The sequence below is a fragment of the Lactuca saligna genome, chromosome 5 (genome assembly GCF_052625555.1).
Source record: "Lactuca saligna cultivar CGN05327 chromosome 5, ASM5262555v1, whole genome shotgun sequence".
In the NCBI taxonomy this organism is placed as follows: domain Eukaryota; kingdom Viridiplantae; phylum Streptophyta; class Magnoliopsida; order Asterales; family Asteraceae; genus Lactuca; species Lactuca saligna.
Window position 1 is genome coordinate 170,175,968 of NC_136421.1, and position 12,909 is coordinate 170,188,876.

General features: G+C 32.7%; 2 protein-coding genes across 2 annotated transcripts; one reads left to right on the plus strand and one right to left on the minus strand.

Annotated features, from left to right (window-relative positions):
• Positions 1 to 271: 271 nt before the first annotated feature.
• Positions 272 to 6,325, plus strand: DET1 (light-mediated development protein 1 / deetiolated1 (DET1)). The gene is made up of 11 exons (XM_078957372.1): positions 272 to 697; positions 1,840 to 2,267; positions 2,891 to 3,119; positions 3,844 to 4,017; positions 4,124 to 4,192; positions 4,314 to 4,370; positions 4,553 to 4,633; positions 4,727 to 4,891; positions 5,177 to 5,272; positions 5,799 to 5,898; positions 5,993 to 6,325. The coding sequence occupies exons 1-11, from the start codon at positions 626 to 628 to the stop codon at positions 6,130 to 6,132; spliced, it is 1,611 nt and encodes a 536-aa protein (XP_078813498.1). The 5' UTR covers positions 272 to 625; the 3' UTR covers positions 6,133 to 6,325.
• A 257-nt stretch (positions 6,326 to 6,582) lies between these two features.
• On the minus strand, positions 6,583 to 12,623 carry LOC144997318 (protein ROLLING AND ERECT LEAF 2-like). The gene is made up of 5 exons (XM_078957190.1): positions 12,096 to 12,623; positions 9,844 to 11,054; positions 8,688 to 8,905; positions 8,193 to 8,416; positions 6,583 to 7,479 (listed from the first exon to the last, which is right to left on the minus strand). Exons 2-5 carry the CDS (start codon positions 10,955 to 10,957, stop codon positions 6,801 to 6,803), a joined length of 2,235 nt encoding a protein of 744 aa, XP_078813316.1. The 5' UTR covers positions 10,958 to 11,054; positions 12,096 to 12,623; the 3' UTR covers positions 6,583 to 6,800.
• Between the last annotated feature and the right edge of the window lie 286 nt (positions 12,624 to 12,909).

Sequence of the window (12,909 nt, forward strand, 5' to 3'; positions counted from 1 at the left end):
TTGGTTCAGTTGGTAACATGTTGGTTGATTCTCTGTGGTACATATTTGTCAGTCCTAAAAATCACCATGAAACTTGATTTTATTTGTTGGACCAAATCCAAAAAAATAACAAACCATAATGATCAAATTTGTAATTTTTTTTTTTTTTTAAGCCAAGGGACTGTTGGTGTGGGACATCCAATATATAGGAAAATTTATGTGGTAACAAATCTTTCTCAATAAAATTTCCTTTCTAAAAATAGTGTTTTAGACTTTTAGTTCATCACAAAGTTACGTGGCGGATTATAGAGACACGTAGGCGAGAGGGGGCAGCGCGTGCTAAGTGCTAACTAAGTTGCTTGCGAATCCTTTGGCTTCCCCTATCCGATCGATGCTTCTTCTAAACAACAAAAACAGAAATTCGAAAGAGGGGTTTATGCTGGGGTTTTGAACTTCTTCACTTGTTATTGCATAAATTGAACTCGCACTTCTCAAAATAAAGTTTTCTTCACTTGGGTATAGCAGAAATCGAAGCCATATTTCATAATCACCTGCAACAGTTTTGAGGATTCGAAGGGTAATGAAAAGGAGTCGAAAATTCAATTGATGATTTTGAGCGTGGGGTGACTATTTATATAACAGACTGATGTTTAGAAGCAACAATTTAACAGCAAGGATATTTGAGCGTCAGATTCGAACTCCTTCTCCTGGTACCACTGTATGTATTCTCAAATCTCGATACTTCAGCTAATTATTGGTTTTGTGTGTTTATTATGCAAATTCTGAGCAAATTGTTAGTGATTTTCGTTTTAATTTGCTTTTAGTGCATACTTAAACATTGATTTTGTACATTTTGTTTTCAGTAGTTCTTCTTTTTATCACTGTTTAGGTCGTCTTTGGGTAGATCATTGACTTCGTGTACGTTTCCTATATCCAATCCCTCAATAATAAAGTTGTAATTTTTAAAGTTGGGTGCGATTAAGTTGGACTAGATTGTACTCTTTTGTACTACGTAGGACCTTTTTTGGAACATTTAGGCAAAACCCCTCGTTTTTTTGAAAGCTAATAGATAACATTTTAACTCTGTATCAAATGATTTCCAAGTAAAAGATGTGGAAGCTACATTAAACTTTCAATGGATCAGTTTTAGTAGACTAACATTTATGTTAAATTTATGTAATTTTCATTGTTTAACTACTAGTTTTGACGTCAAAAAGGCGCAATGTATGTTGTTCATGAACAAGATGAAAAACTGATTATTGTTACTTTTTTTATTTTTATTAATGTTTTTTGTCATGTTCCCAAATCAAGTTAATTGTTTAGAATTTGGGGAAAGAAAAGTGTTACTCCTTAATCAAGTCTTTATGTCTATAAATCAAGTTAATTGGTTGGAGTTTCTTATATGAAAAAAAGATAAACACTACGAGACTAAACAAACGGTCTAGGGCTATCTTTATTTTTAATGATCAGAATGAGGAGGACATTCATGTCTTTTACACAAACAAGAGATCAAGAACAAGTCTCTATCCCGCCTGTTTGGGCGAGACAAATAATACAGTTACATTTTTTGTCCCATTAACATCAATACTAGTCCTATCAATGCATGTCAAACACAGTATAAAGCTGTCTTGTCATGTTCTGTCCTATTCTGTCTTGTCTTGTTTACCTAATAACATGGATGTCTTGTCATTTTTTGTCCTGTTTACCAAACGTATTATAAAGTTGTCTTGTCATGTTTACCAAACATAGTACAAGGCGGTCTTGTCATGTTCTGTCCTGTTTACCAAACGTAGTACAAGGCTGTCTTGTCATGTTCTGTCCTGAGCTGTCCTGTTTACCTAATAACATGTATACTTTCAGATTCACCGTGCGAGGAGATTTTATGAGAATATAGTTCCTGGTTCTACAATATATGATGTTGAATGTCCGGACCATTCATTTCGCAAGTTCACAGAAGATGGCAAATACTTAATAAGTTTCAGTAGAAACCATCAAGATTTAATTGTGTATCGACCCACATGGCTTACATTTTCTTGCAAACAAGAAGATTGTTATGCTCAAGATCTTCCACCAAAAGCCAAGAAGTTTGAGAGTTTCTTCACTCAAATCTACTCGGTCCCACTTGCTTCTGCAAGTGAGCTCATATGTAAAGACTTCTTTCTTTATGCAGAGTCTAACCAATTTGGTCTTTTTGCAACTTCCACTGCTCAAATTTATGATGCCCCAGCTACCGGAGGTGCTATTCAAGGGGTTCCCTCAATTGAAAAAATAACATTCCATCTTCTAAGGTATGGTTTATATATAGGGATAAATGCAAGAAATAGCAATGTACTTTTGTATGTTTATGTATTATAGTTGAAATTGCTTTGTATTTGTGTGATATTGCTATAATTAGGTAGATTTTTCGTTGTAGAAGGACTAAATATGACTAGTTTTAAATTGCTTTGTATTTGGATGATATTTTCAAAGGGTGATTTAAATACTTTTACAAGTACTTATAGTTTGTTTTTAAATATGTATACATAAAGCAAACAATAACTTATGAAAGAAAAGTTATGTCATTTATCATTATTACGTTTTAAATCCTTTGACAAAATTTTAAACTAAATTAAAAAGATTGGAATTGTATTCCATTCCATTTCCGACCAATGAAACATGTGACACATATCAATTCTTGCATATTCCAATTCCTTTTTAAAACATTCATCAAACTAAATGCAACTTATGCTTTTGTTGCAAACAAAGTATGAGAATGAATGATTTGTACTTTTTCTTCTTCTTTTTTTTTTCTGCATTAAGTCATAAAGAAACAACACCTAAGATGGTTTGTAAAGTTTGTGACTCAATGTATATCTATTGGAGTTCAGTTTATTATAAAATTTAATCGTATGTGAATATATATATTTGGCAGATTGGAAGATGGAGTTGTGCTTGATGAGAGGGTTTTCTGCAATGATTACATAAATTTAGCACACAGCATGGGTGTTTTTTTATATGATGATTTACTTGCTATAGTATCTCTTCGTTATCAACATATTCACATACTTCAGATTAGGGATTCAGGGACTCTTGTTGATGTAAGAGCAATTGGTGACTTTTGTCGTGAAGATGATCAGCTTTTTCTCAATTCTAGTTCACAGGTAAGTTCTAAAGTTTCTAATAGTTTTATTGGTAGCCCTCTACGTTTTTCGTATGACCAAAATACCCTTATGTAATGACAAAAAGTGGGAGATTTTAAGTCTTGGCACTATGTTTTTTCATGAAACTACACTAACATTGATCATGAAATAGCATAAAGCCAGGGAAAAATCATCACTATTGAAGGGTATTTTGGTCACATGAAAGAATTGTCCACCAAAAATATATGACCAAAATACCCTTCAATAATGACAAAAATTGGGAGATTCTTGTTGGCACTATGTTTTTTCATGAAACTACACTAACATTGATCATGAAATAGCATAAAGCCAGGGAAAAATCATCATTATTGAAGGGTATTTTGGTCACATGAAATAATTGTCCACCAAAAATATATTACCAAAATACCCTTCAATAATGACAAAAATCGGGAGATTCTTGACACTATGTTTCTTCATGAAACTACACTAACATTCATCATAAAATATCATAAAGCTAGGGAAGTCATCATTATTGAACGGTATTTTGGTCACATGAAAGAATTGTCCACCAAAAACATATGACCAAATTACCCTTTAAATGTTGTTAATGATTTTGTAACCATGAAAATGGTCAAATGATTAAATCTAACTAGAAAACCAGCCACAATAGGAAACATTACATTAACTCTCAAACCCTAAACCCTAATCCCTAATCCTTAAACCCTAAACTTGATTTATGTTGTAGGGTATGTCAAGTATTGAAAAAAGTGTATCACAACACATACCTGTTAATAATGCTGCAAATGGCCCTCTTCTTGAACAAGTTCCTCAAGAAAATCCTTTCTTGAGTGGCATAAAACAAAGGCTACTTTCTTTCATTGTTAGAGAGATACGAAATGAAGAAGAAGATGAAACTATGGTTAGTTAGTTACTTATCATTGATCAATATTCAAAATTTTATTAATTTCAATTTTTTCAAGACTTCTTACATTTGTTTTAATACTCTTCTCTTATTGTTGATGCAGAGAATCCAATCCCTAAAGAAGAAGTTTTATTTTCACTTTCAAGATTATGTCGATTTGATTATATGGAAGGTGGGATGTAATAATTTTAGGACTAAATGTTAATAGCAACATTCTTTAACTCTTTTTTTAATATTCTTTTTTTTTAAATAGACGATAAGAATTAAAAACATCTTTTTTTTTTTTTGAATAGGTGCAATTCTTGGATCGACATCACCTACTAATAAAGTTTGGGAGTGTTGATGGAGCAGTAAGTATCTTTTTACATTCTTTTTCAAACAATAGCAATGTACTTTCATTGATTTACTTATTATATTTATATCATTTGTTTTTCACAACATTATACATTAAAAAATCTACCTTGTTGTAACAAATAACAATATCATTTAAATACAAAACAATTTTCATATGTTATAATACACATGACTACAGGTGTCAAGAAATGCTGATAATCACCCTGCATTCTTTGCTGTATATAACATGGAATCAACAGAAATTATTGCGTTTTATCAGGTACTTGTATAAAACTATTTCATAATTTTTTTTTTTAAAAACTAAAAGACTAAAAGGTATTTTCTCTAATTATTTTTTTAAAAAATCTTGCAGATGTCCTCAGATAAGCTGTATTTGTTGTTTGAACAATTTTGTGATCATTTTCATGTAGCATCAAAAAATTCCCCTTATATGAATTTTATATCATCTCATTCCAACAACATTCATGCTCTTGAGCAATTGAGAAGCAGTAAAAATAAAGCCACCAGCTTCTCCTTGGTAATATAATATTCTTTTTTTTTTTTTTTTATTATCCTGTTACTAAAATACCCTTTGACTTTTTAGGTCAAACTAAATATATTGCAACATCGAAAACAATATCCACCCTAAAGTTTTTTACAATGTTTAAGAACATTTATGTCTTTTACACAATATTCACCCTAAATACCGATGTTGATTCGAAAAATATTCAATTTTGACCACAAAAGTCAAAGAGTATGGTTTTAATTTTTAAATTCTTGGGAAAGCTTTTAATGAATTTTGACATTTTAAAATTTTTTGCAGTTTGTTAAAAAAGTGATGGCTTCTTTACCATTTAATTGTCAATCTCAAAGTCCTTCACCTTATTTTGATCAATCATTATTTAGATTCGATGAAAAGGTTCGTCTTCTCTTCTCCTTAATCATCTATAAATTTGTAAATTCTTTTTATTAAGTTAAAAGAAATATCTATATCTATATCTATATATCTATATATATAGAGTAAAATACACGAATGGTCCCTATGGTTTGGGGTAATTTGCACGTTTGGTCCCTAACTTATTTTTTTAACTCGGAAGGTCCCTATTATTTGTTTTTGTTACACACTTGGTCCCTACTGTTTTTATTTATTACACGCTTGGTCCCTATCTTACCTAAAAATAGTATTATTTAAATAGAGAAAAATGATGAGGTAAGTAAGATAAGATGAGAGGGGTGGAGTTGGGGGTTTGTTTATTTTAATGAATAAAAAAATCAAAGGAAAATAGTCTTTTTAGGTAAGACAGGGACCAAGCGTGTAACAAAAACAAACAGTAAGGACCTTCCGAGTTAAAAAAATAAATTAGGGACCAAACGTGCAAATTACCCTAAACCATAGGGACCATTCGTGTAATTTACTCATATATATAATTGATATTTGTTTGCAGCTTATTTCTGCAGCTGATAGACATAGACAATCAACTGATCATCCAATCAAATTTATCTTAAGGAGGCCTCCACATACCCTAAAGTTCAAAATAAAACCAGGTATTATTAATTTATTATACACATTTCAAAAACAACAACATATTTTCATTTTTATTATTATTCCTTATTAATAAAATTTGAAAGTTTTTATCAGGACCTGAAGCTGGAATTACAGATTGTAGGACAAGGAGGATATCTTCATTTCTTTTTCATCCAATTTTACCCCTGGCTCTTTCAGTTCAACAGTCTTTGTTTTTGCAACCTGCTTTTGTAAATATTCATTTCCGTAAATAACCCTGACTTTTATGAAAATTAAGGGTTTATTTTATTAGTATGATGAAGAAAAAGAAGAAGAAGCAATATCAATGAGTAATTCCATGGAGTATTGATGTCAAGATTTTTAACTTAATTCATCATTTCGGAATTTATTTATATCATTTGTTTATTAACATCTATTTTCCCAAAATTTATTTATATCCTTTGTTTATTAACATCTCTTTGATTGGTTGGATTCAATAGAATAGAAATAACTTTTTTTTTTTTAACAAATAATATTATATATGCTTTCACTTTTTATGTATTATTTAATTATAATTAATGAAATCAAAAATAAGTTTACAATATAAATTAAAATAAGTTCATGAAATGAGAAATATGTGTTAATGAACTGTAATTAAACAGAACACAAAAACTATAGTTATGCGTTTGTAACTTTGTAAGCACCCTTTCCCACAAACCTCTATATAAAATATAAAATTAAAATCTTATTTTTATTAAATCTATTAAATTAAAAGTGAATATTATCTCACGTAGGAATGAATACATGTTTGTGAGCACCCTTTTCCACAACTAATTCTGGCTACTACTACTAACATACTACCCTCCATCCAAATATATCTTGGATCTTATATTTCTTAAATAATTACATCTCCCAAACTAATAAATAAAATACAAAAATTCAACTACTTTTCCAGACACGTGGCACTCTCCCATTGCTTAATCAAATCAACATACCCTTGAGCCGAACCAAGAGCAAATTCCGTCAACGAACTAACAGCCACCGACATTCCAGCACACAACACTCTAATAGCAACCTCCGCCATTTTCTCCGCCGTCTCCTCCTCCTCCACCTCCACCATCTCCATCCCAGAACCACCACCATACCGCCGCCCGGACCCACCACCACCGCCTTCTTTCAACTGTTGCACATACAAAGACCCAACCCCAGCAGCAAAAAAGTCGAGCCCATCAAGCACCGGGACCTCACTAACCGAGTCAAGCAGCTTTGACCACTGGATACAAACACCAAACACTGGCGGCACTCCGGCGGATCTCCGGGGAGAAAACGGGAACATTGAGGTGTTGTTGGAGTTGGATCCGGTGCACCGGAGTAGCCAACCGGTGATCGCGTGTATGTAAGATCTCTGAGCCGTGACCCATGACTCGAAACATGATTTCCAATTTTGTAACTCGGATTCAAGATTGGAAGCCGAGCGGGCTAGCCGGTGTGGCTCGGTGGGGTGCACCGGGGTGTACTTTTTGGGTTTTGATGGTGTCCCCGCTAACAAAATCTTGGCTTCATCGAGTGTTCGTTTTTGGGTTTGATGACACTCCGCCATTACCTTCCACATTCTTGATAATCTGGTCATTTTATCATAATATATCATATAAAGGGCATATTTGTCAATTCACATTCAAGATTCGGAAGTAAAGCTCGTTTGAATGGATAGGGTTTGGATTTATATGGCTAAATGCAAGAAATAGGAATGTATGTGTGTTTCCATTTTATTCGATTACAACATTGTACTTTTCGACTATTCTTTTTAATCATGACATTGTACTTTGAAATTTTATCCGATTATAGTGTTGTATTTCATTTATTTATGTGTTATAAAAGTTTACTTTCATTTTATTCTATTATGGCATCGTACTTTTAATTCTTATGATGACTGTACATTGGAAATCTATCAAATTCTATCATTATACATTTAATTTTTTTTTCTTATTAGGACGTTATAGTATGGAAAATCTACACAATTACAACAATAAAATTGTGGTTTTACGTAGAAAAGTCCCATTATTTTGGGTAAATTTTTGATAAAGTCCTAGAAAAAATTTAATATTTTTGTCCAAATTATCGTGTACAATTAAATAATCGGAACTTTTCTGTTAAAAAAAAAATAAAACTTTATCAAAAAATTTCCTAAAATAATGGGAATTTTCTGCATAAAACCCGTAAAATTGCTTTGATTTTGGATGACATTGCTATAATCGGTAGATTTTTAAAGGTATGTTGCTATTTCTTGTATTAAGCCCATGTTTATAAATTAAAAGTTAGGAAATGACAATAATACCCTTGGATCAATTCAAGAAGCTGTGGCTGAAGTTCTTGGTCCCTTAAAGTTTCAATCCTTTTTGACACGGCTTCAACAGAGTGTATGGAAACCTTAATTTGAGTATGTAAATTTCTAATGGCTGTTCTTGTTTTATCAACCGAAGAATGGTCATCGCCTTTAGCATCATGGTTCCGAAGTTGAGCGCATTTTTTTTCGTAAGCTATTCGAATCCGTTCACCAGCCTATGCAAATTCAGTCACATTGTCACATCGCCATACAATCGGGTATAATACTCGATTACTATGCCCGATAAAGTATCAGGTACAATACTTGACAAGTAGTCTTATCAGGTAATTTGGAGTGTACCTGATACATACATATCAGGTTGCGCCTACTATACGCTAGGCGCAACCTGATATGTACTAGGCACACAATTTGGTGTGCCTAATTAATACTATGTATCTGACACAAATGTGTCAGGTGTATAGTGTTTAGAAAGACGTATACATGTACCTTGACTTCTTGATAGAGTTTTTTCTCCCAAGCGTATAATTTGTCGAGAGTAGACTGGTGACTATTTTGAAAAATATACGAGTCATCAGACACATCACTGCTGCTAGCATAATCTTCTTCTTTTGAACTACCCGAAGAATTGATCAAGAATCTTGATGAGTTTGAGCGAGATGATGATGCGGATCGAAGTAATGCCACTGGATTTAAAATTTTCATAGCTGTAATAAAAGATTACCCGAAATTAGTAATTGGAATAGATTAAAAAAAAAAAGAGGAAATCTAGATAAACAAAACCTATTTTGTATTGTGATTAAATCATTATATTGTTTTTTACCATTTAAAAAAGGGATTTTTCTGAGGTTACCCGATTTTGATATTAGTAACATACTAAACCATTATACTCTTCTTTGATCGATTAGAAAAATAATAGTAATAATATTATTACTATTATTATTATTATTATTTTTTAGCCATTAAATTTGACCACTAAAAGCATTGTTATATCAAAAGCAAATTTTCTATCAAAAAGCATTGCAATGAACTGAAATTTCATATACCTTGCTTTTAAAAAGGAGATTTCACATAGCTTGCTTTTTGTAAAGGAAATTTCACGTAGCGATGCTTTTGCACATTATTTTATTTATTCAGTGGCTAAATTCAGTCGTCGTGAAATAATAATAAAATAATAATAATAATAATACAAGTTGAAAATATAATTTAATAGACTGTAAAAATTCTGATAATTATTTGCTATATAGAAAGTTTAAATAGTTCAACAAAATTATGTACTTATGCTCTTAATAAACAATTTAAATATGAACCATAAAAAAATTAATAACTGTAAAAATCGAACATTAATGTGGTCGGGTCCCAACCCTTGTGGACACACAGCCTAACATTGAATTTGATGCTGTTTTTTTTTTTTTTTTTTTTTTTTTTTTAATCTATTTTCTGGTTTTTATTCGAACCCTCTATGTACTCTTGCATCCATATCAAGTAAATTCAGAAAATGACTTTTCTAACAGTCAAATAATTTAATGATTTAATAAGATAAGTATTTTTCTTGTTTTAAACTTAAATTTATATCAATAAATTCATGTTTTCTAGAATTTGAAAATTAAAAAAAACAAAATTTCGTAAAATACTAAATTCGAACCTGTTAGCTCGTGGGAGGTTGATGAATATTGGGCCCGATTAGCCTCCAACATAATCGAAAGCTCTGTAGCTGAATCGGAAATAATGGTGAATTGAGCTTCCAGATCTTTAATAACTTCCGACATACTCGTCGGCCTTCGATTCACATAAACCCTAAACCCCTGTGTTCCTTCGTTTTTCCCCTTTTCTTGATTCGAAACATCTCCAGTTCCATTATTTCCGATTTGCCCTGAACTCTGTGCCCTAGAAACCTCAAGATTCTGAGTTTTTGGCATCAATGGCGGCAATTGCGATTCTACTTCGTGTTCACTTTCGGTTTCTTCTCCGCTATCTGTTTCAAAATCATCGTCTTCTTCATCTTCATCGTCGTCGTCTTCATCAACGTCTTCGACTGTAACTTCATCTTCATGATTATGATCGGTTTCTTCCTGTTCATGTTCTGTCTCCTCTTCGAGTTCCGGAATCCCTTCCTCTTCCCTAACTTGCTGTAATCCATTGATATCATCATCAAACACGTTTTGATGATCGTTATTTCTCGCGGGATACGCGTAATAATCCAAAGTCGAAAATGGGTTCCAGAAAAAATCCCATTGTGACGATCTTTGAGGCGAAGGCGGCGGAAAATTAGGTCTACTGTAATGGAAAATAGACGACGACGACGATTGTGATTCTGTTTGCGATTGCATCCCAAAGAAACTATCGGCGGCGTAATGGTACGCCGGTGAGGGGGTATACGACTCGATAATGACAGATTCCGGCGAATCAGGAAGCCGTTCTTCCACAAAAATCGACGGGTTCCCTCCGGATCGAAGGTAATGCACTTTTGGTTCGATGGTGACGGAGTTTGGGGAAATGGTGATGAATCGAGGGGTGGTTTTCTTTGTGGCGGCGTAGGGCGGCGGTGTGGTGAAGGAATCTAAGGAGAACTCACGGGGTTCATCACCTTCCACGTAGTCTTTCAGGGCGGCGGAAACTCGTTTAAGTGACCGGAGATAAGCTGTATGGCCGGAAGCGAATTTTGTCCGGTGTTCAACGGCTTTTTTGATGAAGTTTTTCCGATCTTTACAGAGCTTGACGGCTTCTCCGTCGTCTAACTTTGATGATGAACATCCCATTTCTTTAATTTTAGGATATTTTGTGATTCAAATAAGATTGGAGATTAGAAGCTAGTCTTTTTGAGGGTTTTTCCAGATTCATAAGGGATCTTTAAACCTGTTGAAAAAGAAATGAGGAAGAAGAACATCATGATAATGATAAATTTCAGGTGTTGTACATTTGTACTTGCTATCAATAATATTTTTATCACTTTATTTTTCACTTCTATAATAACTATGATTTTTTTTTTGTTGTTGTTGTATTTTACTCTTGGTAACATAATATACAAAATTTTTTAGGCAAAATAATGTATTTACATTTTCTATAGGTTATTTTACTTATAATAACACAATTACATTTTGCATTATTACATATTGCAATTATCCCAAGTATGTTGCTATTATGAGTTTAGTCATGTCCAATAAAAAAAAATTTAAGTCAAACTTTAAAAGTAATATTGGGAATCCTCTTCTGGATTATGAAGGTGATATGGCAGAACAAGTTGATGGAAATAAACTGTAAAATACATATAATTTTTAATTCCAATTATGGTGGAATAAGTTGGGAAATATATAATTGAAATAGAGAATGCTACAGAAATTATCTTTTTTGGGATAAAGAAACAAAAGAAGTACAAATGGCAGCTCTTGATCACATGGGTAAAAAAAATACAAAAACAATTAATTCAGATAAAAAAAATAATAATAATAACAAACAATATGCTTTTGTCAAAGCAAGATGAAGATAGAAAAAGAGAATTATTAGAACATAGGGAACTCCAAAATTAAAATAAAAAATAAAAATCAGAACCATTATAGCTTCTTCTTGACTAAAGCTTCCACTAAAACCTTTAAACAATTAAATTTACAGAAAAAGATATATAATATTGGGTATGAGATAAAACAAAAAGATAAAATCAAATTAGGCAAGATATACGAAGGGCTTCTATTTCTTCCTCGTTAAGATTTAATTACATCACATTTTAGAGTTAAAACTGTTCCAAAATATAAGATTATTAGATGCATGGAACTAATCATTAGTACTAAAGTTCAAAGATATTTGGAGATACTGAAGCATCAATGTCGGATTAATAACCACTAAAATCAATATACACAGAGAGAGATGAAAATGAGATTAATAGTGAATTGAAGATGATACCTGGGTGTTATTAGATCAATGGTGGACAGGAGCAAGATTTATGCGTGAGATTAGATTCAAGAACACATAGAAACAGAGTCTTGGTGTGTGAGTGTGTGTGTGAGAGAGAGAGAACACTCTGACTGACCCCAACTTATGAGAGAGAGAGAGAGATATGGGGCTTCAAGAACACACAGAAACACCCAAAAAAACGCACTCGTAGAGAGAGAGAGAGAGAGAGAGAGAGAGAGAGATGGGGCTTCAAGAACACACAGAAACACCCAAAAAAACGCACTCGTAGAGAGAGAGAGAGAGAGAGAGAGAGAGAGAGAGAGATGGGGTAATTCAAGAACACACTGAAATACACTATTCTTGAAGAGAGATATGTCAACACACAGAAACACCTCAAACACGTACTTTTTAGAGAGAGTTATGGGTTGAAGAACACACAGAACTCGCTTGTTGGATGAGAGAGAGAGAGAGAGAGAGAGAGAGAGAGAGCAACGGTCAAAACCCTGTTTAGAGTGGGAACTAAAATGAGAAAAGAATGAGGAAAAAAAATAAAAGCAAGAAATTAAAGGAAATGTTTTTTCCCAAAGCGGTGTTACTTAATCTAGAATAATGTACAACATTTAATGCATTAATTACAGAGCTTTAATCAGCTACTCTTCTGATTTTAACTAATAATTGTTCTGAGAAAAAGATCCACCTCCTTTATGAAAAGCTTTCATGTTTGGAGGCCTAAAAATTAAAGGAAAGAATCACATGAAGAGGATAGCCGAATCCCACTCCTTTTCGATTCCAGTTTTGCCCTTATCATTTTCCATAATCTCTA